General features: G+C 45.9%; 1 protein-coding gene across 1 annotated transcript; it reads left to right on the top strand.

Annotated features, from left to right (window-relative positions):
• Positions 1–14,794: 14,794 nt before the first annotated feature.
• Positions 14,795–26,432, top strand: RHOF (ras homolog family member F, filopodia associated). Its single transcript, XM_082325228.1, has 5 exons — positions 14,795–14,974; positions 15,108–15,195; positions 22,198–22,307; positions 23,056–23,190; positions 25,339–26,432. The coding sequence occupies exons 1-5, from the start codon at positions 14,810–14,812 to the stop codon at positions 25,501–25,503; spliced, it is 663 nt and encodes a 220-aa protein (XP_082181354.1). The 5' UTR covers positions 14,795–14,809; the 3' UTR covers positions 25,504–26,432.
• Positions 26,433–26,693: the final 261 nt, after the last annotated feature.

Raw genomic sequence — 26,693 nt, 5'->3', positions numbered from 1 at the left:
AAAGTAGCCTAATGCAGAGGGGAAAAAAAATGAAGAGGAACAAACAACGCCCTCCCCCCCCCCCCAAAAAAAAAAAAAAGAACGAACAGGCAGTTGTGGGGGATGGAGGGGGGGACGCCAGGCAAATGAGCAGCCAGCGCTGGCCGCGGGAGGAGCAGGGCGGCGTCGCCAGCCTCCCCGCCCGGAGCGGGCTGCGCTGCGCCCCGCCAACGCGCCGGGGGGAGCGCGGCCGCCGCTCCCCGCCGCTCGTCACATGGCTCTTTGTTGTTTTCCTTCTCCTGCCCCTCCCGGGCTTTCCCCCCCTCCGCCATCGCCCGGCCGCTCGGCGGGGGCAGCCGCTGCCCTGCCTCCTCCCGCCCGCAGCCGGGGAGGGATGGCCCGGCCCGGCCCGGCCCGGCCGGCCTGCAGCGCCGAGCTCCCCGGGCCCGCAGCCGGGGCTGGGCTGGCGCGGAGCCGGCTGCCGTGCTGCAGTGCGAGCCGCCATGGCCGTCTGAGGTGTTACATGTGCCGGTTTTTTTTTTTTTTTGGTTTCTTTTTTCATTTTTTTTTTTCCCCCGAGCAGATTTTCCTGCAGCTCGCTCTGGGTGGAGGCGCGGGGGTTATTTCGGCGCCTCACAAGCCTCGCTGTGCTCTGCGGGGAGTTGTACCTTGGGCTCCCCTGCAGACCCACATTAGGTGAGCTAGGAAAGCCTGGCTTGAGCAACCACTTCAGAGGGCAGGACAGGGAGGAAAAGCAAACACTTGTAGAGAGGTGGCCTCCCTGGTAAGGCTAGAGCAGGACCCTGCGGACCCTGTGGGAGGGAGAAGGTAAGTGGCTGCTTGGCAGAGGCTGCCTGCGGGAGCGGCATGTGCGGGGCAGGGTGCGCCCTGCCCGCCCGTTCCTGCGGCTCAGGACCAGCCGCTCCGTGGGTTTGTAACACCCGTGCTGCGGTATGTGCCGAGGCTCAGGGGTGTTTTCCTGCGAGGGAGCAGGCTGCTGCCGCGAAGGAGGCACCGCAGCCTGCGCCTTTCGCAACGACGCGAGGGCTGAGGCTCATCTCTTCATTCCTTGTCCCCCCCCTCCCCGTCCTCCCCGGGTCAGGCTCTGTCGAGAACAAGCGACAAACCGTCCGCACAAAACAGAACACGCTTCCATGGAGGGAGGGGGGAAGAAGAAGAAGAAAAAAAAAAAAAAAACCAAAACCAACAAAAACGTTTTCCGCACTGCCAGGCTGGCTTTAAAACGCTGGCTCTGCGCTGCGTGCGGCGCCTGGAGCCACGGCGGTGCGCGGCCGCCAGACCCCGCTCGGTCCCTGCGAGCCGCGCCTTGCCCGGCCAGACCCTCCTGCGCCGGGCCCTGCTGCTCCGGCAGCCCGCCTGCCTGCCCCTGCTTTAAATAATAATCTGCTAATAAACCTGGAAGAGTCGGTGACGTTATTCTTAGCTAAACGCCATTAAAATGCTCCTCTGCTGTGTCTCGGTGAAAAGCATTTTAGCTTCCTGGAAATGGCCGAAACCGGCGACGTGGAGATCAAAGTCCGGCGCAGATCTGTTCTGGGTTTGCAGGGGTTGTTTGAGCGGTGATGAAAGCGTTTCTGCAGCTCGCATCAGAATGAGTTAAGTCAGCACGTGAAGTGATTAAAAAAAAGAGCAGATTTAAACAGCATCGGCTATTAGCTTTCTTGGGATTTAAAAATCTCTGTTTAAATAGATATTTGGATATTGGTAATCTCTGCATTTAAACCTTAACGTTGGTCTGTTTAACCCTGAAGCAAGCCAGCTCTGCCTAACACAGGCTTTGAGACGATTCAGCCAGACCATAATACTGTGGGAGCTTAGGCAGCTTTGTCCGTACTTGCACCGCTCTGCGCATTTTTCCAGGACTATGATCTTTGTCTGCAGTTAATCATTGTTCAGGACGGCCGTTCCCGATGGCAGAATCCATGAACTGCTCCAGCTGGGAGAGGTCCTAAAGCGTGCGCCTGGCGCCGCGTACGTGCGAACCAGGGCCAGAAACTGCTGGGGCAGCAGGCGTTGTACCGCGAGCCCGCCGTGCGGACCCAGCGAGTGCTGTGGGTCCTCAGCACTTCTGGAAATTGTTTTTGTAAGTCTGAGCTGAAAATTTATTTCCGTTTTTAGAGTTTCTAAATGACTATCGCGTTCAATGTAGTTTAAAAGTCACCAAGGCAGTTGAGACCGGTTGCACTCCCAGAGTGGGTGGTTTCATGGCTGAACCTCGTATCTGAAAAGCTAAATGTTCTGGTACAGCGTGTTTAAATCCCAGAAAGGTCAAACCAGACTTTCATACTTCAGTTAGAGTGACCCTGGTTTACTGCGTGAGACTCTTTAGAGAAAGAAAGAGATCTTTCAGGGGAAAGGGGGAAAAAAAAAGATTTTTTTTTTTCTTTGAACAGCTTGTGGTGACTCTACACACATTCTTGAAGCAAAGGGGTTTGTTCTTGCCCACAGCGTCCCTCCCCTGCATTGTTGAGTGGAAAACTCATGCTAATTATTTCACTGTCTGTTATCAATAAGAAGTGATTTAATTTCTTTGGCAAAGTGTTGCAACAAGAGCAAATTAGATTGAGAGGCAAAGTGAAATAAAAAATATGCAGCTGTTCTGCCAAACAATGATCGTGACTGTTTACAACATTTTGTTTTAGACTGGCTTGTACACAGAATCCTTTATATTGAAGGTTTTCATGTCACAATTCACTGCTTGTGCAAGGAAACTAGATTAATAGATTATAAAGGACAAAAGAGACCTGGGTTCATCTGGTTCAACTTCCTGCATTATGCAGGTGGTAAGATTTTTGTGACTTTGTTGCTTTTTCTCATTTGAAAGAATTTAACTACAGCATACCTGCATCTTAGAAAAACATCAGATTTTCATTTTAAAATGGGCTGTGAGAGAGAGCAAAATAAGAGTTAGTAAATTGTTTCCATCAAATTCTACCTGACAGACTAGAAATCAAAATACCTTTTTAAACTTGTCTAGTTTCTGCTTTCAGTTTCTGGATGTTGCTGTATCTCAGTCCGCTTGACGGAGGAATGCTCCATTACCAGATTTCCATCCCCGTGTAGCTGTGTACGGGCTGATCAACTGAGCATTTAACACTCCCGTTGCAGACATGCAGAGCTCCCCCTCAGGTCCATCTCACGATCCTGTAACCGTTCCTGTCGCGGTTCCCTGTGAACACTCCAGTTCTTCACCATTTTGATCTGGGCAGAAGGGGACAGAGCGATCAGCGGTGATCGTACCCGTGCCAGCAGCCCTCCTGGCTGCGATGTCTCTGTTAGGCATCCGGGGATTACACCAGCCCATGTTCAGCTGGTGTCCCAGCACGGCTCCTAAAATACTCTCAGATCTGCTCCTTCTTGGGACGGCATCCCGTCCTGTTGGTTTGTGCTCGTTGTTCTGTGTGTATGGCTTTACACTTGGCCCTCTTGAAAAGGAGAAGTCCTTAGACAGCATTGTTGCTTGCAATGGGTTTTTCTTTTTTAATACCCCCTCCTGCTACTGTTGTCACCTCCAAACTTGATTGGTAATGATTTTACATTTTCTTCCAGATAAACAACTGCTTCTGTCTCCACTGTAGGAGTTTCCTGGTTTCGGGTGTGTGCACACCTCAGTCCTGTCAATATTGTGTCAGGAGGAGGTCTGGATGTACACCATCCTCTTGCCACACCCCAGTTTCATGGGAAGAAAGCCCAGTTCAGGAGCTGGAGGGGAGCCAGGAGGCACACTGCAGCATTTGCTGCCCTGGTGTCTATAACATAGCCATTAAATAATGTAGGGCCCAAACCAGGTAGTTGCCCGACCCATAAAAGAAGGGTGACAGCTCTAGGACACAGTGGTTACAACTGCATTTTGAGACCTTCCTGCTAGACAGATTCTAATCCATTTGATTATGCCTTCTTGCTCTTAATTCTCCTACTCATAATCACGTAAATGCTTCACAGGGGTTGAAGTATGGCACATCAGCCCTCTTGCAGAAACCTCCTACTAGTGCTCTTACCATTTACTACCGAACCTTGCAGTTTCCTAAAGCAGTTTCTCTCTCAGCAGCTAAACTCATGAAGCTTTGTCTCCCATGGATTTGTGTCCATAAATACCCCCTGACAAATCTTCCAGCTCTTTCCCGGACTTGCTTGCCCTGTGTGGCTGAGCAAGGGGTAACGTGCTGGCCGGGAGCCCCCCGGGGCCAGCCGGGCAGCGGTGCTGCCCCTTGGTGTGGGCAAGGGCTGAGTTCTGCCTGCTTTTCCCTGAGACCGAGGTGGTGCCTCTACTACCTACCCTACTCAGCTGTTCATTCGGGACCTAAATACGTTTGGGACTTCTTCCCCAGTGCCGAATTTGATTGAGATTGGAGGAAGGAGAGGAAAAATGACATAGAACAACACGGTCACATTAGACTCTCTTATTTTTAGGAAACCAGGCTAAGAATATCAAAGGAATGTTGAGTAGGAATATGGACAGGGTATTTGCCCGTTCAGTTTTTTTTGCCATGAAATTTTTCATTTCTTCCTAAGAACAGCAGATGATCTGTCTAGGGAATTTCTCCGCCAAAATAAGCAACCTCCTGACAGATATCACCCGTGTCGCAGCATGCTCTGAGGATGCATGGGATGTAAGCATTGAACAATGACAGGGAATCACTAGTCTGCTCTGTTGTTTGGCTGCCTGGGTGCAAAGAGATGTATGGTGATACCCAGCAGTGGAACAAACATTTATTTTGCTTAAGAGCCGTATAACTTTTGATGGACATGTTGGATATTTGCCAGGGCTGGGTTTTTTGGTTTCTTTTTAAACTGTATCTGTTCATTTTATTTCTGCTAGTAGTATGACAAAGCCACCTCTGTAAGATAGGTAGTGAGTGCTTTCCGAGATCTAATCATTCTTGAGCGATAAAGGAATAAAGAAGCTGTTTCAACGCCTGACTTGCAGAATGTTCTCTGTTGCTTCTTACCTATTGAAAGGCAGCTGCTATTGAAACGCTATGATCCCATCAGAATGTGCAAACAGTTATTTTTTAGAATACTTTCAAGCTTACAAAAATCGTGAAATAAATCAAGAAGGTTGGCAACTCTAATCAACATTCTAAAACCATCAAATTACTGAGCATTTCAGTTCAGTGCTTCATGGCCTAAACAGTAGACTTTTACCAAAAAAAAAAAAAAAAAGAATGAAAAGAATGTACCATTTAAAGAATTCGGGCACTCACAGACCTTGCATCAAAAGGAAATGAAGATTCAGATAAGTAACCTAGGGGGATATTTATGCATTAAAATACTTGTGTATCTGGACGCCTATCATTAAACAGTCTGGGTGCGATGGTAGCTGGAGACCTGTGAGCCTTTTTAACGAATGCAGTGCATACAGGGAACATTCTGATTATAAGTGATGGAGTATAAAATGTTGCAGCCAGAAAAGTGATGACAAAGATCAAATGGAATGAGTTTAGCTTACAAATCGGAGCAGTTTCTTCTAACTGGTGTGATGCAGACAACATACAACACAAGACCAAGACAGTTCTGGCCTGGATATTGTCACCATTGCTCTCAAATCTGCAGTTAAGGATCCCCATCTTGATTTATTTTTTGACAGGACAGTTGGGAGTGCCCCAGCTGGCCCACTAAGCCACGGTTTTCAGCCGAGTGGGCCAGAACGCGCAGAATTAGCGAATGCTGTGCCATCCATCGCCTTTCTGCGCTGCGGCATAACAGCAGCTCCCAGTTGCTAAGCAGCTGCAGAGCCGTCTTTGCCTTCGCTACCAATCAGCTGTACTACGGGAGCAACATGGGTTCCCCTTGATCGGTGGAGAGGAGCCGGCAGCATGAAAACGGGAGCAGTGGCCATAGCAAAATTGTTCCTTTTCTGGCTGGCTGATGGGCCCCCTGGCAGAAACGCTGGAGTGAAGCGAAGGGACGCTTGATGGCCCAGGAGCAGGGGGTGGCGGGGAGGGGAGAGAGCGAGCCAGCATATGTGCACAGCGGAGGTTACAAAGACGGCAGATCTTAGCAGAGCGGGGGGCACGCACCGAGGAGAAAGAAATGGGAGAGAGGCCAAATGCACAGTTCGGAATAAAAAAAACCCCAGGAGGAGAGTGCGGCATATGGAGAGGGGAAATAAAGCAGAACTTGCACAGCCTGCGAATAATTGAATAGAAAATACAGGAAGAGAGGGAAGGAGCTTGATTCATTACTGCCCTTCACCTTGTGGAGACAGCTACACCCGGGAAGAGGAGGTGTGGAATACAACAGCATCTTTCATGTTTCACAGTGAACTGTAGGTTTTACATTTCAACCCCTGCCATTTGTGGTTTTCTCGCTGCATAGCCCCTGCCTTTTGTTTAGACTCGATTCCTGCAGGCTCTGTTCTTATCTTTGCCTAGTTTCTAATTTATTTTCGTACTTGCTTTAGCTTTTTTGTTTTTTGAAGGTAAGTCAAGTCTTAAAATACCTTTTCCAGGTACTTCAATTGTTTTAACCTTCAAGAGGGCAGGCCATTCTGATTCCTAGCTGAAGTTAGTTTCCACTAAATCCACAAAGCCATCGCTGCTTTTCTCCCCTTCTCTCTTCTGGGAGCTGCTGATGGAGGACAGGGTTCCCTTTACTTCTGACACCTTCCCCTGCACATTGTCTTTCCTTTTCCCTGCGCAATGCCTGCCAGCAGTCCGGGAAGACTTGCAGCTACCGGCGTGCAGAAAGTGGTTCCTGTGGCAGTAAATTATCACAAACGTCTGACGTGGTGCATAAGGGGGGTAAAAAAGTGTCACGAACATCTGTGGGGGGTTGTGACCAAAAGGGATCACCACCATGAAAAAATACTTTATGGTCTCGGCACCTAACAGGCAATTGGCTGCGTAATAGGAAATGCCAGTAGAGCTGGCAGGGAAGCGGGGGAGCTATATGTTCCTCTCTCCGGCTCCTCCAGACAGAGGATTGAGGGGCACATTTGCACAGGAGGGTGGGGAGAGGAATTAAAGCTCGTGCAGCTGTTGCCCTCCTCCATGGCCAGCTCCGGCTTGCTCGGAGGCCTGTTGACTGAGAACACTTCTCCCCAGGTCCAAAAATGAGTCCTAAAAGGAATACGGAGGTGCCCACCCAGATCTACAGTGGAAGGGACTTGCTATGGGCTCTGTGTCTGTGTGTATTTCAAGCCAATAAAAAACTTGACAAATACGCAGCCAGATGTGTTTCATACTTCGAAGATTTTCGTCTGAGATGTCTTGATTCAGAGGGATGCTATATTTGCTTCCTTCTTCCATTTGTCTGGAGTCCTGTATCTTTGAACAGGCACTGTCTATAATATTGTTAGACTCCTAAGACCACTAAAGGTCTAGGGGCGCTGGTATTTTACAAGCAGATGCAGCTGCCTTTCACATAGGGGCATTTTTAGCATTATGAGAGATGTAAGTTTAATTACAGTGGTTTTAACCGGGAAATCTCTCCGCCTTAAGAAATGAGAGCTACTATGTTAATCCCAGTAAGCAACTGGGAACTTGACAGTGTGCCCGTTGTTACAGCGAGAGTCAGGAAGGGTGAAACGTGTGTAGGAAGGGAGAAACGCACAGGAAACATGCCATCAAGGACAGCGGTGTCGAGCTCACGCAGGGCAGCATGCCAGTCCACGTTTGATGACCCGTGGGCTGGAGCAGCACTGGCAGGTTGCTGCCCTCTGCGTGCCTGCGCACACCAGACCACGCCACCACCGCGATTGCTCAAACACCTTCCCGACCCGCTCCGGTGGCTCGCAGCGAGGACCTCCAGCCAGGCCACTCTGCACTGTCAACTCGTCCAGCTCCCACAAGCGTGGCACAGGCCAAAAATCACAGCTCTAGAGCAAACATGACACAATTACAATTGAGTTTATTTCCAGAGCCTCAAGTTATTAATTAGCCAGCTCTGAGCGTCGCTGTTTCTTCACAGGGTTTGCTCTGGCCAGGTTAATGGCTACTCTCAGGTCTGAGAGAAACTGAGTCTGGGCCTGTCCTTTGTCTAGGGATGCTCCGACAAGCCGCAAACCTCTCTGGCTCCTGCCAAACCTCCATCCCTATGTATGAGCTTCTTCCCAGCCAGACGACGACAGAGCAAGTACTTCCTGCTTAGCTCTCCCCGTACATCTAGCACTCAACAAAACCCAGGCAGGAATTACAGTGTCTCCCGTAGGTATATAAACAGGGGATTTTATCATCTCTTCAGTCTGCAGTTGCTGCCTTCCTGTAGGAAGTTTGCATAAATATCGGAGGGGAAGACGCGACCTTCACACGTTAACTGCCCTTTAATGCCGGTGCCATACATTACTCAGCAAAAGCCTGCCCCTATTTCATCCACAGTCCTTTCTCTTAGAGCCTACTTTTCCATCCTTTTTTCTCCTCCTATGAATATTCCCACTTTCCCCACATTCTTGTCCAAAAGGTTTGAGAGCTTCCTGCCTGGGCCAGGTGCAAGAGCGATGGCTATTGCATAGCCAACGCAGCCATGCAAAGCCTGACTCTTCTAATGGCTCTGAAAAACACATGCTTTTTTAGGTTGCATTGTAGCTCACATCGTGGAAAGCATATTTAGCAAGCCAAACCTGGGATCATCTAAACTTGAGCTTCTCCAAAGCCTCACAAAAAAGTACAACTCCACACATTTCAGGATTAATGGAATCTACTAACCAACTTCTGGGGACCGTAACCCAGATTTGGCCATCCACAGTGGCCTCACCTACTCCATCCTTACCCCTGCTGCGTAAACTAAAGAAGCTGAACGCAACTCCTGCTCTGGTGCTGCGGTCATCCTAATTAACATACACTCCTATTGGTCTCAGTCCTCCCTTGTCTCTAAACCAGCAAGTACATTAAAATAAAATCTCTATTTACCAGGAATTACCTACTTTGGGAATGGGAGAAGAAGGGAAAAATAAGCTGAAGAAAGCAGATACTGCAGAGGGCACTCTGATTTTGAAAAAAATAACATCTCGGTGCCTGCTAGGTCAGGTGGAGTGTTGGGTAATGGAAACACAGGAAGGCATAAGCCAGAGGGATTTTAGGGGTGTATACTAGAGAGAGGCATTGGATATTGGGTAAAGACGCATTGTGTTGCAAGGAAAGCTATTTACAGCCTCTTTCCCTGCATTTCCCAAAATTACTTCCTGATGGGATTATTCTCTGCTGCAGATCTGGATGCAGAAAAGCATCTCATGCTGATGAATTTCATGCAGATCTGTAGCAGAGCCCTGTGCGCTCATTCAGCTCTCGCTGCGCATCACTCCTGAACTCACTGCTTCTGACTGTTCCCCTGGTAAAACGAACCTCAGCTACCAACACAAACACAACCTGCAGATCTCGCCTGAAACGAGGCATTTTGCATCCCTCTCTCTCCGGCGAATCTCCAGATTCACTGTCGAGCACAGAGGTAGAGGATGAGATCCAGCACCAGTGGGATAGCTCTGCCAGCCTGTGTTGACAAATTCCTCCCCATCGCTCAGTGAAGCTGTGCCAGCACATCTGGGAGACACACATATCGCCCAGATCCGCGGGGGCAGAGTTATGGTGATGTTGGCAGGCGCTTGCTTGTTCATTTCATGCTTTTCAGAGATCAGTCATTGTGTTTGTTGTTCCAGAAAAGCATAGGATGATCTTAACCTTGTGTTACCCATTTTTTACAAGAGAACTTGGCTTGAGAATTCACACTTCAGTGAGGAACAGAAACTTAAAACTGCCCCTAAGCACCTACTGTGTCAGGCTGAGGCGCTACCACGTTGATTTACACACTCTTCAAATTTGTAAAAGTGGAGGGTTTTTTCCCCCACAACTGCAAAGCCAAGAACTCAGTTTCTAATGAAAGGTGAGATTCAAAATACGGCACGTTGGCCATGCATATAGCAGGTAGGCCATATTTGGCCCACATAGTTGGCACCCCTGATTTAAAGCATACCAGAGAAAATAACCCAAGAAACAGTATGTGTTCCCTATAAACAGCTGCTCTCTAGGTAGCTGTCAGTGTGTGGTTTATGAACAAAATCTGTCCAAACTACATCAAAGTGCCTGAATATTCACTGCCTGATATTGCTGAGTTGTGTGTCTAATTTCGCTAACACCTCCTGTTGCAGACCGTTGTCCTGTTTTCTTTCATAGCCCTCTGAACTCTATGGTAGCATTTGGACAGATTTTATATAGAGTTTATTGAAAGATTTTTGCACTGATTTAGTGCCTGGGCTACTTCAGCCAAGCGAAACAGGAACTATATTCCTAAGGCATGAAAAGGCAGAAAGGAAATTTTCTTATTGAAATATAATTTTTCCACATTACTTAATAGTCTAGAAAGTTAATACCTTTCTGGCAGCACTTCCCACTGGGAAAAAAAAAAATACGGTTCCTACTCAGCCAAACAACAATGTAATAATGTTTTAGGTTGCGTTAAACGTCTTAGAAACTGGCAGGTGTCACAGCCACCTTGCCTTCAGTGAAAAAGGCAATTGAGAGCCCTTATGAAACAAGGGATTTACATCAGTAGGGGCTACTACACAAAAAACAGGCACATGGCAAGGTCTGAATAGATGGTGAATCATGTGGCCCAAGGGATTTTTCGGGGTGGGGGCGTGTGTGTAAAATATCAGGCCATGAGGACCAGATGGTGGAGCTCTGCATGTGCAAGAGAAACAGCAAGAAACACTACAGAAATGGATACCGAGAAGCAGCTGAAAGTCAAGGAGACAGAGCTTTGATTTTGAAAAAAGATATTTGCAGGGTTGAGCGCGGGTCGAACGAGGCTTGGGATTGTGAGCAAAAACACAACTGTGAAAAGAAAATTGTACAGTTGTTCTGTAAATAAATTGAATTACCTTGAGTATATACCGAGCTTTGTCATAGGCTTCTCCTCTTACACTGATACTGTCACCCATAACTTCTTTGTGCGTGCACGGTACAGTTCAGCTCTCCTACATTACAGTTTCCCCTTCCCTGTCTGCTCTGCCAGTTCATGCGAAATTCCATGGGGCAGAGATTGTTCTTCAGTAAGGGTCTGTGCGCATGACAAACAATTGTTGCCCTTGTGTAACATCTGAAATTTATCAGAAATTCACTCTACTTACATGATAAGTCCCATTCTTTAGGGTCTGTCTTTCCTATTGTAAACTCTTCAGGGCGTTGTCTCTTACTCTGTATGTACATGCTGTAGTGGGAATTCATCGCTGAAAACACAAATAATTAATACCACTGGTAACGTTCAAAAATAAATATTTAAGGCTCTGTCTTGTTATGCACATTCTTAACTAAGTTTATGGATATTTCCTTTGACATAAATGGGGCTACTTGTTTTTATTGTTAATTTTCTGTTTAAGTCTTTGTAAAGCTGGCATCTGTATTAGCAAGAAGGAAATTCTTAAGTGTATTTCAAAAATGTAGTTCTGAAGACATTTAGGAAGAACATGTCCCCTTTCTTGTCTAGTTTGTATTACCATATAAACTCATAATATGAGTATACAGCAGATGGCGTCTGCTGTTACTCCTCTCTGCAATTGTGGCTACAAGGAAGTACCAGTAGTCTGAGACCTTGCTGGTTAGCTAAAATAGTTGTATTTTCCATTAGAAATATTATTCCAAGTCATGCTTATTAGCCTAAGGGCACGCACTATGATAGAGCTTAAGTGATCGGAAACGTAAAACTTTGACAGTATTCGGAGCTCCTCCAAATGGAAGAACATAGCTAACCAGAATATTCTGTCAAATCTGTTAACATATTTACTATTTAAAACAGTATTTTTTGAGCAGAAAAAATTACAATTATGCCTCTCTTCCCCCACTTGACTCTCTATAGCCACAAAACTCAGGGGCTTTTAATATTATTAAATCTCAGTTTCCTTGTCTTTTCCAAGCATATCACAAGGGAAAGAGAGAGAGGCAGCACAAGCCCGTTGGTGTTGTTTCCTTAGGAGGTTAGGCTAAGGATATGCCTTGAGGTTCTTCCATCGTACCAGAACTGTCCAGGAGGTTGCAAGCACTTTTCCCCAGGCTTGGTATTTTGAGAAATGGGAGTGTCAGCTTATCTCATCACCCGGTATTGTAAAAAAGTCATAGCTTCAATATTAAACCTAATCTGTGAGTCTTTTTTGGGTGTCCTCATAACTAACCTGAATTACCCATCAATACCATCTAAAGTGTTAAAGCATCTTTTAAAAATCGTATGCTTCCAGCAGTTTTCCTAGGCAGTGTGCTAACCTTTCACTCCTTTCTATTATTTTCCTTGGCAATCGTGAAGCGACAAATTGGTAACAAGATTGGAACACAGAGATTTACCATACCCCATTAAAGTCTTGACTTCGGTACGCTCACTGTAAATCTCTATACGCATATTGACTCTTGAGCTGCAGATGTGTAAGCTTTTGATGAAACAGAACTCGTGCCAAAATCAACATACAGGCCAAAACAAAAGTAGAGGAAGGACACTTGCAATTAATAATGATTAGATTTGAATTTTACTAATAGAGGGTTGAATCTTCTTCCATTTAAATCAATGGCAGATTTCCATATTAGATTTTACTTTTTCGGAGTCAGCAAAATATGCTTAGCTTTTGCATAGGACGTTATATGCCTAAAGCACTGCATACCTGTTAATTAAAAATAAGTAACAACTGAGACACCGAAATGCTATATTTTGTCAATACTAAGTTAACTCACTACAAATAGAACATCCATTATTTAAAAACAAGTTTTGGAGTGTTTACAGTTGATTTTATAATAAATATAAATATAAACTGTAAACTGTAGTCATTTTATATTGTTTCGTCCTGAATCTAAGGGTGTACAAATCTAAAAAGTTTCCTTAACTATAAAATGTAAAAGGAGACAAAGCTGTGAGAAATGCAAAGATTGTTTTGTGAGACATGCAAAAAAAAAAAAAAAAAAAGGCAAAAAGCCTAACCTAACAATGACCCACAAAATGATACTTTTATCCCCCCCCCAAACTTTTATGGCAATAATTGACTTGAAAAAAACCCTTGAATTATAATACTCAGTTACAGGAAGACTACTAAATCTGCTGATCATATCATACATAGTGTGATGCTGGTTTTGAGCCAGGTCCAAATAAATCTCTTCAGGGTAAAACAAGTCTTTCCTGGGCCATTCATTCCTGTGCGATACTGGAATGCCCTCAGCCGTTACAGTTGACAGGAGCTGATGGCTTTTACCCTGTCCCAGATACGATAAATAAGATTGTAGTTCACAAAGCATCTTTTTGACAACTTGTGTATTCTACATGCTTGCATCAACCTTTTCCTGAGTAAAAAGGTTAGCTTTAAACAGGTGTGAATTTAGCTGCTGCTTATAATAATAATATAATAATCTGAATTATGTGACACTTCGTCGGGTTTTTACACATCCCTCCTCCTCCCCATCGCCGAAAGAGCCTTTTCTAGCTTTTTGTTTGCCCTCTGCACAACGCAGGGTCTTCCTTGTAAGAGATGCAGAGTGCCGTCGTGTTTGTATTTGGTCTGGAAGGCCATCTAGTGACACAACCGTGCAGGAGAAAATGCAAAACCCTGTTTGAGTTCTTTGATTTTTTTTCCTAGTTGAATGAAATGATCTTGCTACACTCAAGCATGCCCTTGGGGGTTTGTTGCTATTCCCATAAGTGGTATTTCAAAACTTTTAGAGTCAATTTTGATTTCTTAAGAACTGGTGGGGTTTATTTGAGAGGGAGCATGCTGTTAATCCCTGCTAGGAAAGACACCATTTTTTTGCGCAGAATGGTGGTAGATTGGCACCTGAGCGGCTCTGTCATGAACACAGCGTCACTCCCCTGACCTGTGTAGCGGAGCCAAACGTATCGGGCTGTTGTGATCCCCTGACTTCCATGGTACACAACAATGCCAGGTAGGTGCTGGGGCCACCACGTTTCTGCAATTAAAATGTAGAATTCCGGTTTATTTTCATCGCAGCTCACCTTGGATGGCTGGGACTGCGTGAATAAGCAATGAGCATAGCTGTCGGTCCCAACTTGAGCAATAAATACAGCAGAAAACAAGCAGCAAGTCACCGCCACTCCCAGTGCCAGCAACAAGACGTGTTTTGGGGGTACCTCAGGGGGTCTCTGCTTCCCCCTAGCCTGGCTGGCACTGCACCCGCTGCACGCTCTCCCCTCGGCCGTCAGGACCGGGATCCGCCGCTGCAGACATTGAGGTTGAACTGGAAAACATCCCCTCAGCTGCTGGCGACGCGGGGTAAACCAACACGGCACTTGAGGTCCAGAGGGGCTCCCTGGAGGAATAAATGAGGCCTGGGGCGGAGGACGCTGGTGCCACGGTTGCTGGACGGGGACGAGCACCCAAGCGTGGGTAAGATGGCGGGTCGATGGGAAGGGCAAAGGGGACAGGGCCCGACGGCCCCAGGTGGATGGAGGCCTTGGAGGCTCGGCAGGAGGACAGGGCTGCGCAGCCCCTGCGGGGCTCGGGGGCGGAGGCCTGACGGGGTGCGGAGGGGCCTCCTGCGGTGCCCACCGGGGCTGCGTCCACCTCAGCGCTGGGGCCCCGCGGGTGACCCTGGGCAGCCGCACGCCCGTGAGGAGCCGACGCCGTGGGCGCCCCAGACCCGCGCGGGGGCTCAGGGCGTCGGGAACGGCATCCGCCACCGCCCCGGGCGTGAGGCGGCGGCGCGGCCGCGGGCGGGGCCCTGAGGTACCTGAGGCGCCGGCGCCCGCGGCGCGGCCAATCCCCGGCGGGGCGCGGGCGGTGCCTGCCCGCCCCGGGGCTCCGGGAGGGCGCCGGCGGCTGCGGGGAGCCGCGTCCCGGCGGCGCTGCGCCCTGCCCGGCCTCGCTCCCTGCCCGGCCGCGCTCCGCTCCATGGAGGCGGCCAACGGGGCCCTGCCCGAGGGCGCGGCGGGGGGCTCCCGCGGCAGCGCGGCCGCCCCGTCGGGCAAGAAGGAGGTGAAGGTCGTGATCGTGGGGGACGGCGGCTGCGGGAAGACGTCGCTGCTGATGGTGTACGCCAAGGGCTCCTTCCCCGAGGTGAGCGGGCTGTCCCGCCGCCGGGCCCGGCCCGGCCGGGGCGCGGAGGGGCTGGGGACCGCCCGGCACAGCGGCCGGGGCGGGCTGCGAGCTGCGCGTCCCTTGGCTAGCGCTGCTTCTCCTCCCTCTGCAGCAATACGCGCCGTCCGTCTTCGAGAAATATACTACCAGCGTTACGGTGGGCAAAAAGGAGGTCACCCTGAATTTGTACGATACCGCAGGTAAGGGTTTGGTTTTCTTCCACGCAGACTTTCCCTTTTCCCGATCCCAAAACCGCGAGAGGCGGTTTCCGTGCGCCCGCTGGGATGGGAGCGCGCTGGGGCATCGGCCTGGGCCTGAGCCCAAACCCAGCCCCCGGGTTTTCGTAATTTCAGACAAACAAGCAGAAACTGCTTTTACTGGTGTAAAATGCTGCTCCTGTGGACGTGCCCGTATTTCTGTTCCAGCAGCTTTTGTATCCAGACTGATACTTGAAGACTGTAAAGCTGGACATATTTTCAAATTGCTTTTCTACTAGCATACTTCGAGCATATTATCACAGTTAAGACTGCTAGAGATTAAAGTACAAACAAAACCACAACCGTTACCTGTTGCATGCATAAATGTGCCTTCCAGAAAAAAAAAAGGGTCGCTTGCCTAATGGCAGTTCTAGCCGTGGACTCGTTCATTATCTTAACAACCCAGTTTATTAAGAAAATCACATCAAATAGCAAACATATCTGAAGGTATTAAAACCCAGTTCCCAGATGCAAAGCATAATACAATCAACCAGGAAAATATTTTAATCTCCTGCCATGTGTGATCAAATAGCGAAGGAGAAAAAGGCTGGTTTGTGTTCAAAATGAAAAGGCCGTAGCAGTAAAAGTTATTTGAAAACGCTGGTAGTTTGTTCGGGTTCATTTCAGGAACTTGTGAAATGGTTTGTGTTCAACTTCATTCAAAGTTCCCAGGCTCTGTTATCCAGCTGCGTTCCTAAATGAACCCTAAAATTGACACGTGCTCTGTTTCAGCTCAGTGTAAATCATCTGTTTCAGTTCAAGCCTGTGGAGTTGTTCCAAATTTACACTAAGACAAATAAGAACCGAATGCAGTCTATATTCATTTTTTAATAGTAATAAAACACACTTACCTTCTTGCATACAGTACGTGATATCTGAATAGATAATTTTAAAGGTTTTTAATCTAAAAGTTAATTTTATGGCTAATCGTTACTGCAGTATAGTAAGATCCTGAGCACCCAATTTGCCAAGACATCTTTGTGTGTCGATGTTACTGTTCTCGAGTCCAGTGATTTGGATAATGTAGCTTCTACTGAATGCCAAGGCTTTTGTGTTTAAGTCTTAAAGGAAAAGAGAAGGACTGAAGTCTAGTGTGAGCATCCAAAGAGGGCTTTCCTTCATATTGTGTGTTGGCACAAAGAACTTGCCACAGCGAACCTGTCGAGTTTTTATGTTTGTTTGCTGTCAGTGTGGAATTTTTGCCTGTCACACAGTTCTTGATACTTTGCCAGCTCTCATTTAAAATCACCATGCTGCAGCTTCCAACGTTTGCCTTTGGAGTCTCTTCCAGACTTTAAGGAACACGGGCTGGATCCAGAAACGGTGGTAGGCAGGGCAAGTTCAGTATTGCAGCACTGAGCTCTCACAAGCCTGACATAAGTGCCCAGCTCCTTGCGTCATGGAGGGAGTTCAGCTCTGTGCAAGACCTACAGCCACCAGCAGCCCGGAGGATGCTCGCTGAACCCGGTGCTGGTGGCTTCTCTTACCTTGTTGCCTTGTTCAGGCATGTAACTTTAGCAGAAAGTGTCTACCTTTCCACGTTTAGTTCACAGTTATAAACACTGTCTTGGACCAAAGCAGTGCCCCCCTGAAGAACAGAGTGGGGCGTATTTTATGTCTCGTAAGACACTTTGGGAAGTGGAGATGCCATTGTTGCCTAGTTGGCAGAGCTCTTTGCCATGAAAGAGCAATTGCTTTCCATATCTCGTCTGGAAACCTTGAAACCCAACATGTTTCACCTCCCAAAACAGTGTCATGACCACCAGGCTACAAATTACCAGAGGCTTCTGACACTTGTCTCCTCCCTTCCTGTTAAATTTCTTTTGCTTTGCATGAGACACATCCAGATTATGAGGTGCAAAGAAAGGGGGGACATTGCTGCCTTGGTTAAAGCATTTGCTCGGGAGGGGGAAAGACTTGAGTTTTGGTTCTGTTTTGAAGCTGGTTACACAGTTTTATGTTACAGATCTGTGTCATACTCTGTAATTCAAGCAGCTTTTCATCCTCTTTCTGAAGCTGGAAGTTACGCTAGAGGAAGAACTCACTTGAGCACACATTTTAATCCCATCCTGTTTTTAATAATACAAAACTGATGGTTCCTTAAGGGTTAGACTAGGACCAAGAGTTGCATCCTGTCCTCTACGTTCAAATAGCACAGTAAGAGAAGAGCAAGGGGAGTGCCCAGTTCAGGAGACAAGAGGGCTCCTGTCCCTTTGCCATGTGGATGCACCACGGGAGATGCAGTTTTGGAACCGTTTTTTCACTATGTTGACTTGCTTCTGTCGTATCATGCAGCAGCAGCTCATTAAATTCCTCTCTCAGCTGGGTGATGATGCTCTGGGGAGGGTGTACAGCAGCAATTGCAGCTTAAAGAAGAGTCTAAACATACAACTTATTACTGGAAGTACAGCACAGCATATTGGCTGTATTTTATGAATCATCTTCTGACGTACTGAACTGCTTGAGTTGGTCTTGCTTTTCTCCAAAATCCTAAGACAGCTTTATGCTTGTGATTTGCTTCTCAGTCTGAAAGGTTCCCAAATCATTCAGATTATCATAAAATCATTTCAATGGATTCAAAAGGATGTAAAACCATTTCTGAGGTGAAGGGCTTCAGCTAAGTGCCATGTAGCAGTGTAGGGAAGGAGAGGCAAAGCTGTTCTTCTGAAAAGTGTCGCTGGATCTTCATGATGCACCCAAAGCAGCAAGGACTTTGGTATTTTTAGGATCTTGCTAAGAGCAACACTATATAGAGCTGCGTGTACTTCAGCGTCATGGGAAGGCAAAGGACAGGTTCAGCTCCGTGGGCTGTTTAAAGTTAGAAGGATTCTTTGTATTGTCAAGTCCTGTGCAGCTTGAGACTTTGAGCTTGTCCTACTTACTGAAGGAGAAGGACACAAACAAAGTGCCTAAGAATCAAACATTTCAAGCTACAAAAGTTGTGTTTTGTTTTTTTTTTTTCCTGACAAGAATTTTGGTAATGAAGTTAATGCGTTATTCTAAAATATGCTAGAGTAACAATTTTTTGTGACTTTCGTGCAATGCTACTCTGTCTTCCTCATCAGAAACACCTCTTGCTGTTGCAGGAAGTTGGTGGTATACATACGCAATGCATAAAGGCTTTGTAATATCACTTGTCTCGTCTGCAAACAGGCTTTGCAGCTGCTTATTCAATTAAAAGTTTCCATTTCTTGCTGTGCTCGATAGAGGCAAAGGCATCGAGAGGTAAATTAACTCTGATTTTTTTACATACTAAGGGAGCAGTGTTGATGCTTTAGCTGCAGCTCAGACACAAGGTTCAATTTCTGATGCTGTTCAGCGCAGGACTTTCTCAGACCAAAGAGCAGAGCTGTGCCGGGCTGGGGAAGGCTGGGGAGGAAGTAATGCCTCATCATTGCGGGCGCCCGCTCTGACTGGCAGGAAGCACACGCAAAGCCTCCAGCGGGGTTTTTCAGGTCTGTAATGAGAGATGCACAGCAGTCTGAGGCCTTAAGAGAAATTTTAAAAGCTGGTATACGCAAGAATAATTTTTCATAACTTTGAAAGGGAGGGCGTGCCTGAGGAAGACAAAAAAACCCCCAACTTTTTAATTGAAGCGTGTCCCCTTCTACTGGTTTTATTCCTAGCAATTTTTTTTAAACTGAGTAGTGAAAAAACATAGCTGGCAAACTAATAACCATGGTGTTCCCCTGGAGCCTGCAGAATAACAAATCAAAGAGAACTGGGTGCATTTCTGTGTGCCTGTGAGGGCTCGCCATCGCACGGTTCCATGTTGATCCTAAACCACGAGTGAGGAGTATTACAGACAACGCGTGGCCGTACGTAGGAAGTGGTCGGCTGGTCTGGACCGGGTTGCAGGATATTACATTCTTCCTTACCCGCTGGCGGTTGGTGGCAATGGACAGCGCTGCTGTACATTAGGACAGCACGTCCTGGTAGACTCCTAGGCTGGCAAGTCTTGACTCTGTCGTTTACCCTCTCCTGTCAATGGGTGCTGAGCTCCTTTACGGACTGAGCACCGCACAGGCCGGCACTTCCTTGGTGGTGAATTGGTGAATGGGTGAGGAAGAGCAGACAGAGGTGAACGTGCATGCGAGACCGAGCCCTGTGGTTTCACTTCTTCCCCCGTTCACCCTCAACCACCACCTGAGGTCCCACCCCATCGTAGGGCCCGACTGCAGTGATGTGGGTTATGCAGCATGTCACAGAGGCATGCAGGAGTGTGATCTTTGCAGAGAATTAGCACATTTTAGGTGAATTCAGCTGGATGGAGTTTTTCTTTAAAACAACCAAGCAGCATCTCTGATGCTACAATGAATTGAGGAAGGCAGAGGAGAGTCACAGATACGTTCACACGTAAGCGTATATTTGACCGATTCTTCCACAGCATGATTTTTTTGTTAACTGGGGAAAGAAAACAGCTACCTGTGCTTGAGGAAGCACACTCAAGGACTTTGCATATACATTCAGTTACTGCTTACGTTCAGCCCTGTTCCTTCATTTTAAAACTCTTCTACTAGAAGACCTAAATCTGTGCCAGATTAGCTCTGACCACAGACTGAGCAGCTTTACAGAGAAAAAGTCTCCCAGGCCCTTTCTTGCATTTCATCAGCAGCACTTAAGGATGGGGTGAAAGGGATTGTTGCTAGTGAGAGGGATGTCGATGTTTAGACACAGCTTGATCTGGGTCTGTTACATCCTCAGCAACTGAAGAACTGTGTCTGTGCTCTTAAAGAATAGCTTCCTCTCTCCAAGTAAGTGCTGCAATCATCTGACCATAATACAAGTTAAGCAATTACCTTCTAACCTTCCCCCTGTGGTCTCTGCGCTATATACCTCGTTCTGTGCTCTCTATTTGAAATTCCAAACCTGCATGAAGCCGCATTTTATACAGCAACATTTTCTCATGCATCTATTTTCTCAGTTTGCTTAAAAAAACATAACTGCACAGCTGGTTTTGAAGATGAAGGTGCAGTTCACTAGGGCGTATCTATAGTTTTTGACTTGCAATACAGCATATTTGTGTCACATCATTGAAGATGCCTCTTCTGTTATCCCATCCAAGAGAGTATGGTTTTAGCTGTATGTTCCGATTGCAAGCAAATGAATGTGTTTCTTCCAAGGGGACAGTCCTGTCTGCCTCACAAACTGCCAGCAATAACTTGGAGGACCTTTTGATTTTACAAGCTACGTTGGTAGAAGCTCAGAGGCGTGAACTTGAATAGGGGAAATCATACAAAGCACATAACACTAGAGGAAGTTCAGAGCGGGGGGGAGGAAAGTCTGGCACCTGATGTGTTTAATGCATTTAGAGGATTATCTCAGCAACAAAATAGTAAATCGGTTGCAAACAAGTAGGTGGATTTGGGAGAATAAGAAGGGGTAAACAGTACAGTCTTTGCTCTGAACGTTTATACAACATGCATAATTTTGTCAATTGTCTATTATTTCTGGATTAAACATTGAGGGATCCATCCTTCTTTGTTCTGCACCTCACCCAACGGAGCACGCTGCTCTCACGGGAGCTCAAATACAGAGTGGTCCAAACCTAAGATTCCCATTTTACAGACATCTCGGACAAACTGAGTAATGACTTATCCAGTAGGGATTGCCTTTTAATAACCTGTATCTCAACACATTGTTTAAATTAAGGAGGGGGGCAAAGTATTGTAGAATTATTTGCCTTCTGGTACCTGCAATTCTTCAGATTGCAGCTGGAGACAAGCATATTGGCTAGAGTGATGAGTATGTGGCTTGGGACTGAGCCAGGTGCCAGGGCAGGAATAACTGGTATAAAGTTAGGGCACACTGAAATTTTCAGCATCCTTTCATTTGAAATATCAATACAAAGATTTGAGATGTGTAACTTCCCTGTAGGGCAGTTTCCGGGCTGTGTGTACATTGTGGCGATCATGGGAAGGAATGGCATTCCCAGTTCTTGTTTTGGAAATTCGGTGCATCACAGAGTTGTACCTGATTCCAGGGGCAGCATTCAGGTGGCAAATAGATCTTCTACAGACTGCTTCAATCACGGTTTCTTCCTTATTAAATCTCTGAAAAAAATCTCAAATGAAAAAGATAGGGTTTTTTTCCCCTGAGCTGCCAACTATTTCTGGTAATTACTGCTTTCTTGAACTTCATCTCTCAAAGCAAGACACCTTCAGACACCAGCACGGTGATTATTGCTAAGTCATATGTACAGCAAGGGGAAGGTACAGGTCTGAAGCAAATTAGCTTCCTCTTGTCAGATCACATGCTAGAACATCCCTAATCAGAAGTATGACAAATCCCCTGCTTTTCCAGAATTCAGCAGCATCCCTAAGATCTGCTGCGTAGTCCTGCTTCAAAGACCACTTAAGCCTGGCTCATGTTGCAGCATGTCTTGTAAAATCATGTGCGTGCTGCTACGGTGAGCAGCGGTGCTAAAGGTGCGGTGTGCTAATCGTTGCTTCTTCTCAGCTCGCTGGGCTGGGAAAAGCAAGTTTGCCACTAAGATTTTTACTTCAGCACTTGCATCTAGCAAATAACTGTGTTTCTTCTCCTCACAGCATTGCATGTGCAAATGTATTTGGGAGAATGGAACCACTGCCAAATTGCAAATGTTTTAATCGATAACTGTCAAATTCCTCTTGCTGATTTTGCTTGTGAGCAGCAACTTGGCAATCAGCGATTAGAACTGCTTCTAAGTACTTAGCAGTCGGACAAAACAGGCTTTTTATTAAAACTTGCCAAGGAAGTGTTTTATATTCTAAAGCGTCGGGTTTTGTCAGTGAAGAGGGATCTCCTGCATTTAAGGGAAGGAATTTTACAATTATGGAAAACTTTCAGTCTATGCAATTATAGTAGTGTTGCTCTTGATCTCAAGTATGTATCTTTACATATTCCCATCATACTGCTTGTTAAAGACAGAGATTTCTTTTATCCAAAACATTCTCTGTGTTTCAGGGCAGGAGGACTACGATCGGCTACGACCACTTTCTTACCAGAACACAAACGTCGTGTTAATTTGTTACGATGTCATGAACCCCACTAGCTATGATAATGTCTCAGCTAAGGTAAGAGGCTTTCATAATTGCTTCAACCTTTTAAATGAATTACATATGCCTGATATATGGCAGGATGTCAGATTCAAAAAAGTCAATGCTTTTAGTGTCCTGTAGCCTGGGTGTGTAGATGCACAGATCACTCATGCGCTGAGCTGCAGGTCACAGACCTTAGACCTGGAGCTCACCTCTCTGCGGCTCCTAAGTGCTCAGAACTGGGGTCGACTCTGCAGCACGCTAAAAAGATCACAAACCAGCAGTGAAATTGCTGCTTTATCTGTAGCGATGTTACACGACCAAGACTGCACACAGGCATTTAAGATTCAAGTTGACTTCCATCACACGCGTATTTAACTACAGGGGAGAAACATGTAAGCAGCTGCTTGTCTGTACTAGGATTTCTGTAACGCTCCAAAGCAGAAGTTAGCAATCCTGTACATAGCACCAGCAAAACAAAGCAAGACTTGGTCCACATTCTGCTCTTAAATATGTCTTTAGAGGAGCTCTTCCGAATTTAAACAGATGTTAAGTAAGCGCTTTGGCATAGCGGCAGATGTTATAAAGCAACTGACTTTGGGTAGGACTTAAATGTTTCTGTATGTAAATAGTGCGTGTTGGGCCCCTACCACTACATTAATGACTTTCAAAATGCTGAAATTGCAGGATATATTAAATGGTGGTTCTGTTCCTTGGCTTTATTGTTTTGATTTCAGGGAAAAAAAAAAAGCCAGATGTAAAAGTTTTGTTTTTCTACCATCAGTGGTATCCTGAAGTGAATCACTTCTGCCGAGGTGTCCCGCTCGTACTGATCGGCTGCAAGACAGACCTTCGGAAAGACAAAGAACAGTTGCGCAAGCTCAGGTCTTCTAAGCAGGAGCCCATTACTTACAACCAGGTAAATACAAGTGCATTTAAAGTGGTGTCCTCTTTGCAAGAGATAAAGCACGCTTACTTCAATGGCATCATTGCTCACAAGTGCAATCGCAGATACTCCAGAAGTAGGTGATGCCAGTGTCCAGATAAAGAAATTATTGACAGAGGTTTCTGTAAGTCCTTTTTGGAAGTGGCCAAATCACCACCCATTCTTAGTTCCAAAGTAAAGAGAAATTTGAAGAGTGTTTTGCCTGTCTTGAGGTGTCTGAAAGGAAACTACTACCTACATCGTCTAGGCTCATTACGTCTCATTCTTGTTTCCCTTCACAGCTGGGTTATCACTGTTACAAATTTGTAAGCCTTAACAAGTTTGTTGGACTCCCCTCATAATTTTTATCAGGATACATTGATCCTATCACTGACACTTTGATCAGCATTGTGACAAAGGCTGGAGATGCTAGGATACACGTTACAGGATTAAAAATACTAACTGTTCTGGAAAAAATTGTTTTGCAAACCCTATTTAAAAATAAATCCTTTCAAGGACAATAGCAAAAACATCTGCAAGGCTTCTCTAACATAACAGACTTTTCTTTGAAGTCTCTAAAGTAATCTTAAAAAAGATCTACATATTATCAAATGTTGTCAGTTTAAGTATTACAAAGCAGTGAGACTTACAACTAGTGTTACAACACCAACATAGCTGTCCTAGGTACAGGAGAAACAGTCAGTGGTGCCACAGCTTGTCCCATGTCGCACGAGACCTTTCTGCTCTGGTCTCACACTTCCTTTTTCTTAAACTACAAAGCCATCCTTCTTATCTCCGAGCAAGAACAGCAGCTTTCAAATTGAGACACAAGTCCAGTGAACAAGGTTAAGTGCACTAAGACCTCAAGTGAATCGCTCCTTTTTCTAAACGGCATGAAAAGGAACTACAACTGCATCACCACTAAACCACGCTGGGACTTGTAGCTTGTCTTCCTTGTGCACGAGATGAGATGCCCGTCCTGTTGCTTTGTGAACAGCTGCAGATTGTCCCTCATTTGCATTAATAACTCCCTTCATCACCCTCACACAGGAGGTTCAGGGCAAGCAACAGACACTTTTGGCAAGCTTGCTGAGGCCTCACACAACTAAATTCCAGGGCCTGCATGATGTACAAACTTTGTCTCCTACCTAGGCCCTCCCACTTGTTTTTTCTCCCCTTAAATATACGCTACCTGAGTCTCTTACAGTTGATGGCATCTTGAGTCATGCGACGTGATGCTTCCAATGCCAGGCACAGAGGAGCTGAACAATATCTGCCAGCACTGCAGCTTGCAAACAACTGGAAGGAGACAAACCTCGCTTAAATATGCTGAAGAAAAATCCCCCTCTAGAAGCCCGAGCGCTCAAGTGACCCCACTCCCAGGGCTTATAATGAATAAATGCAGAGTTTGTGAGCTGTGGGTTGCAGATCTGGAATTCACACTCCAGGGCTCACAAGCATTCAGAGCTGGGGGCTGACTCTGCAATGGCAGTAAAAGGATCACGAGCAAAGTAAGAAATCACTGTGTTTTGTCTGTAGTGATTTCACGCAACCAGGATTGCATGCAAATGTTTTAGATTCTAGTCTGTTCCCATTGCATGCATTTGGGTGAGGCTGAGAAACGTAGACATCCATTTGTATATACGAGGATTTCAGCTGAGCCATTGCGATGCTCCAAAGCAAAAGTTCGGGTTCCTGCATGTGCACCAACAAGACATTGGTCCAGATTCTGCTCCTGCATGTGACATTCAATACTAAAGGTGATATCGTATACTAGTTAAGGTCAAGCCTGAAAAAAATATCCCCGTGTGGACATGTAATCCTCACTTGAGTATCTACCTCAGCATTTCTTTTAAACAAAGTTAATACCGAGAATATTTTTATGCTATCAGCAGTCTGCATCTTAGAGTCTGTAATGCACTGAACTGTTAGGCCAGGCATAGAAGAAAAAAACCTATTATTTAACAGTGCCTCAGTTTATTAACAATGCCACGTACGCTCTAGCACTATACTCAGAGGCAGCTTCTTTCTTCCTGACCTTGAGATTCAAAGACGTACAAAATAATTCCCTTCCTTTCCCATCTCACCTTCCTTCTCTCATACATCGGGTTTACATCTTTCCTTACCTTTTGTTCTTTCCAGGGTGAAGCAGCTTGTCAGCAGATTAATGCAGAAGTTTATCTGGAGTGCTCAGCAAAATGTCGTGAAAACATAGAAAATGTTTTTAAGGAAGCAACAACCATTGCACTGAATGCCATGAAAAAAGCCAAGCGCCAAAAGAAACGGAGAGTGTGCTCAGTGTTATGATCTGGACTGCAAGAGAGCATTGACTACACAAGAGCAAAGCGATTCAGATTTCAAAAACAGTCTAACTTTAAAGACCGTTATTTTCCATTACATGTTTGTATGCCTAGAACAATTTTTGTTTTCAAATTTTAATTATTTTTAGTATTTTTGCACTTTTGTTGCACTGCTCTCACAAAATTTTCAAAGATCTTTATCAAGAACCAATGCTGCGTGCCTTTGTCCATCTGGCTTTTGCTCCTAACTGCAAACGACCACCGGTCAGGTCTTGGACTCACTATTTAAATTGCAATGAACAGTGACTGCTACTATATGACTTAATTAGTAGGGTTTTTTTCCTCTGCAAAATAACTATGGCATGCTCTAGCTACAATTTACTGTCTTTTTCAAGCAGAAAAGCCATCTCTTTTAGAAGTGATGCATGCTAGGGGAAATACTTAACTCATATTCATTAACTGATGAAATAATCTCTACTGCTATAAATTAAAGTTTCCCCTTTTGTTATTAAGATGTCAGTTGTCTGTTTAAGGATGATGGACGCTCCCACTGCACAACCTAGTGCGCGTGCCTCAAGTCTCCTAGTTCTTCTGCACGTCCTCATGTGGTGAGATCTGATTCCAGGAGCAATCACTGGTTTGTAGCCATCATAAACCAGACCCTTGAAGGGGAAGGTTTCTGCAGTACAGGTGTTGCTGAAAGCTTTCTGTATAAGGCAAACTACAGCCCATCCTAAGGGAGAATACATAGGACTTGCGTAATGGTAACAAGACACAACCTTTTACCAAAAAGTCAAAGCAGTGCATGCCAGGAGTCTATTAGACAAACATTGCACATGGAGCCTGGTAACTGTACATCACAGAGAGTTCGTGCAGCTTTATCCTCTGCCGGTTACATGACCAGCTGGTGAAAAACTTCTGTTTTGGAGCAAGCCATTGTTATTATTTTACATACAGGGTAAAGAGATCTTGATCCTTGAAATTTTACTACTATTTTTTCTTTTCTTCCCCTAACTTGTTTTGATTTTATTAAGGTTTGTGAATCCCTACGAGTTTAAAATGGAAGATAAAAAAAAAAAAAAAGACAAGTTTGTGCACATCTTTGACTATAGAAAAATCTTGAAGACTTGTGCAGCCCTTTCTCCACGAGAAGACATTTGTCAGTAAAAGACAGAACCACCCATCACCTTACCCAGT

The sequence above is a fragment of the Platalea leucorodia genome (genome assembly GCF_965183815.1).
Source record: "Platalea leucorodia genome assembly, chromosome: 12".
Taxonomy (NCBI): Eukaryota; Metazoa; Chordata; class Aves; order Pelecaniformes; family Threskiornithidae; genus Platalea; species Platalea leucorodia.
The sequence above is the reverse complement of the archived record's forward strand: the minus strand, read 5'-3'. Positions and strand labels throughout refer to the sequence as shown.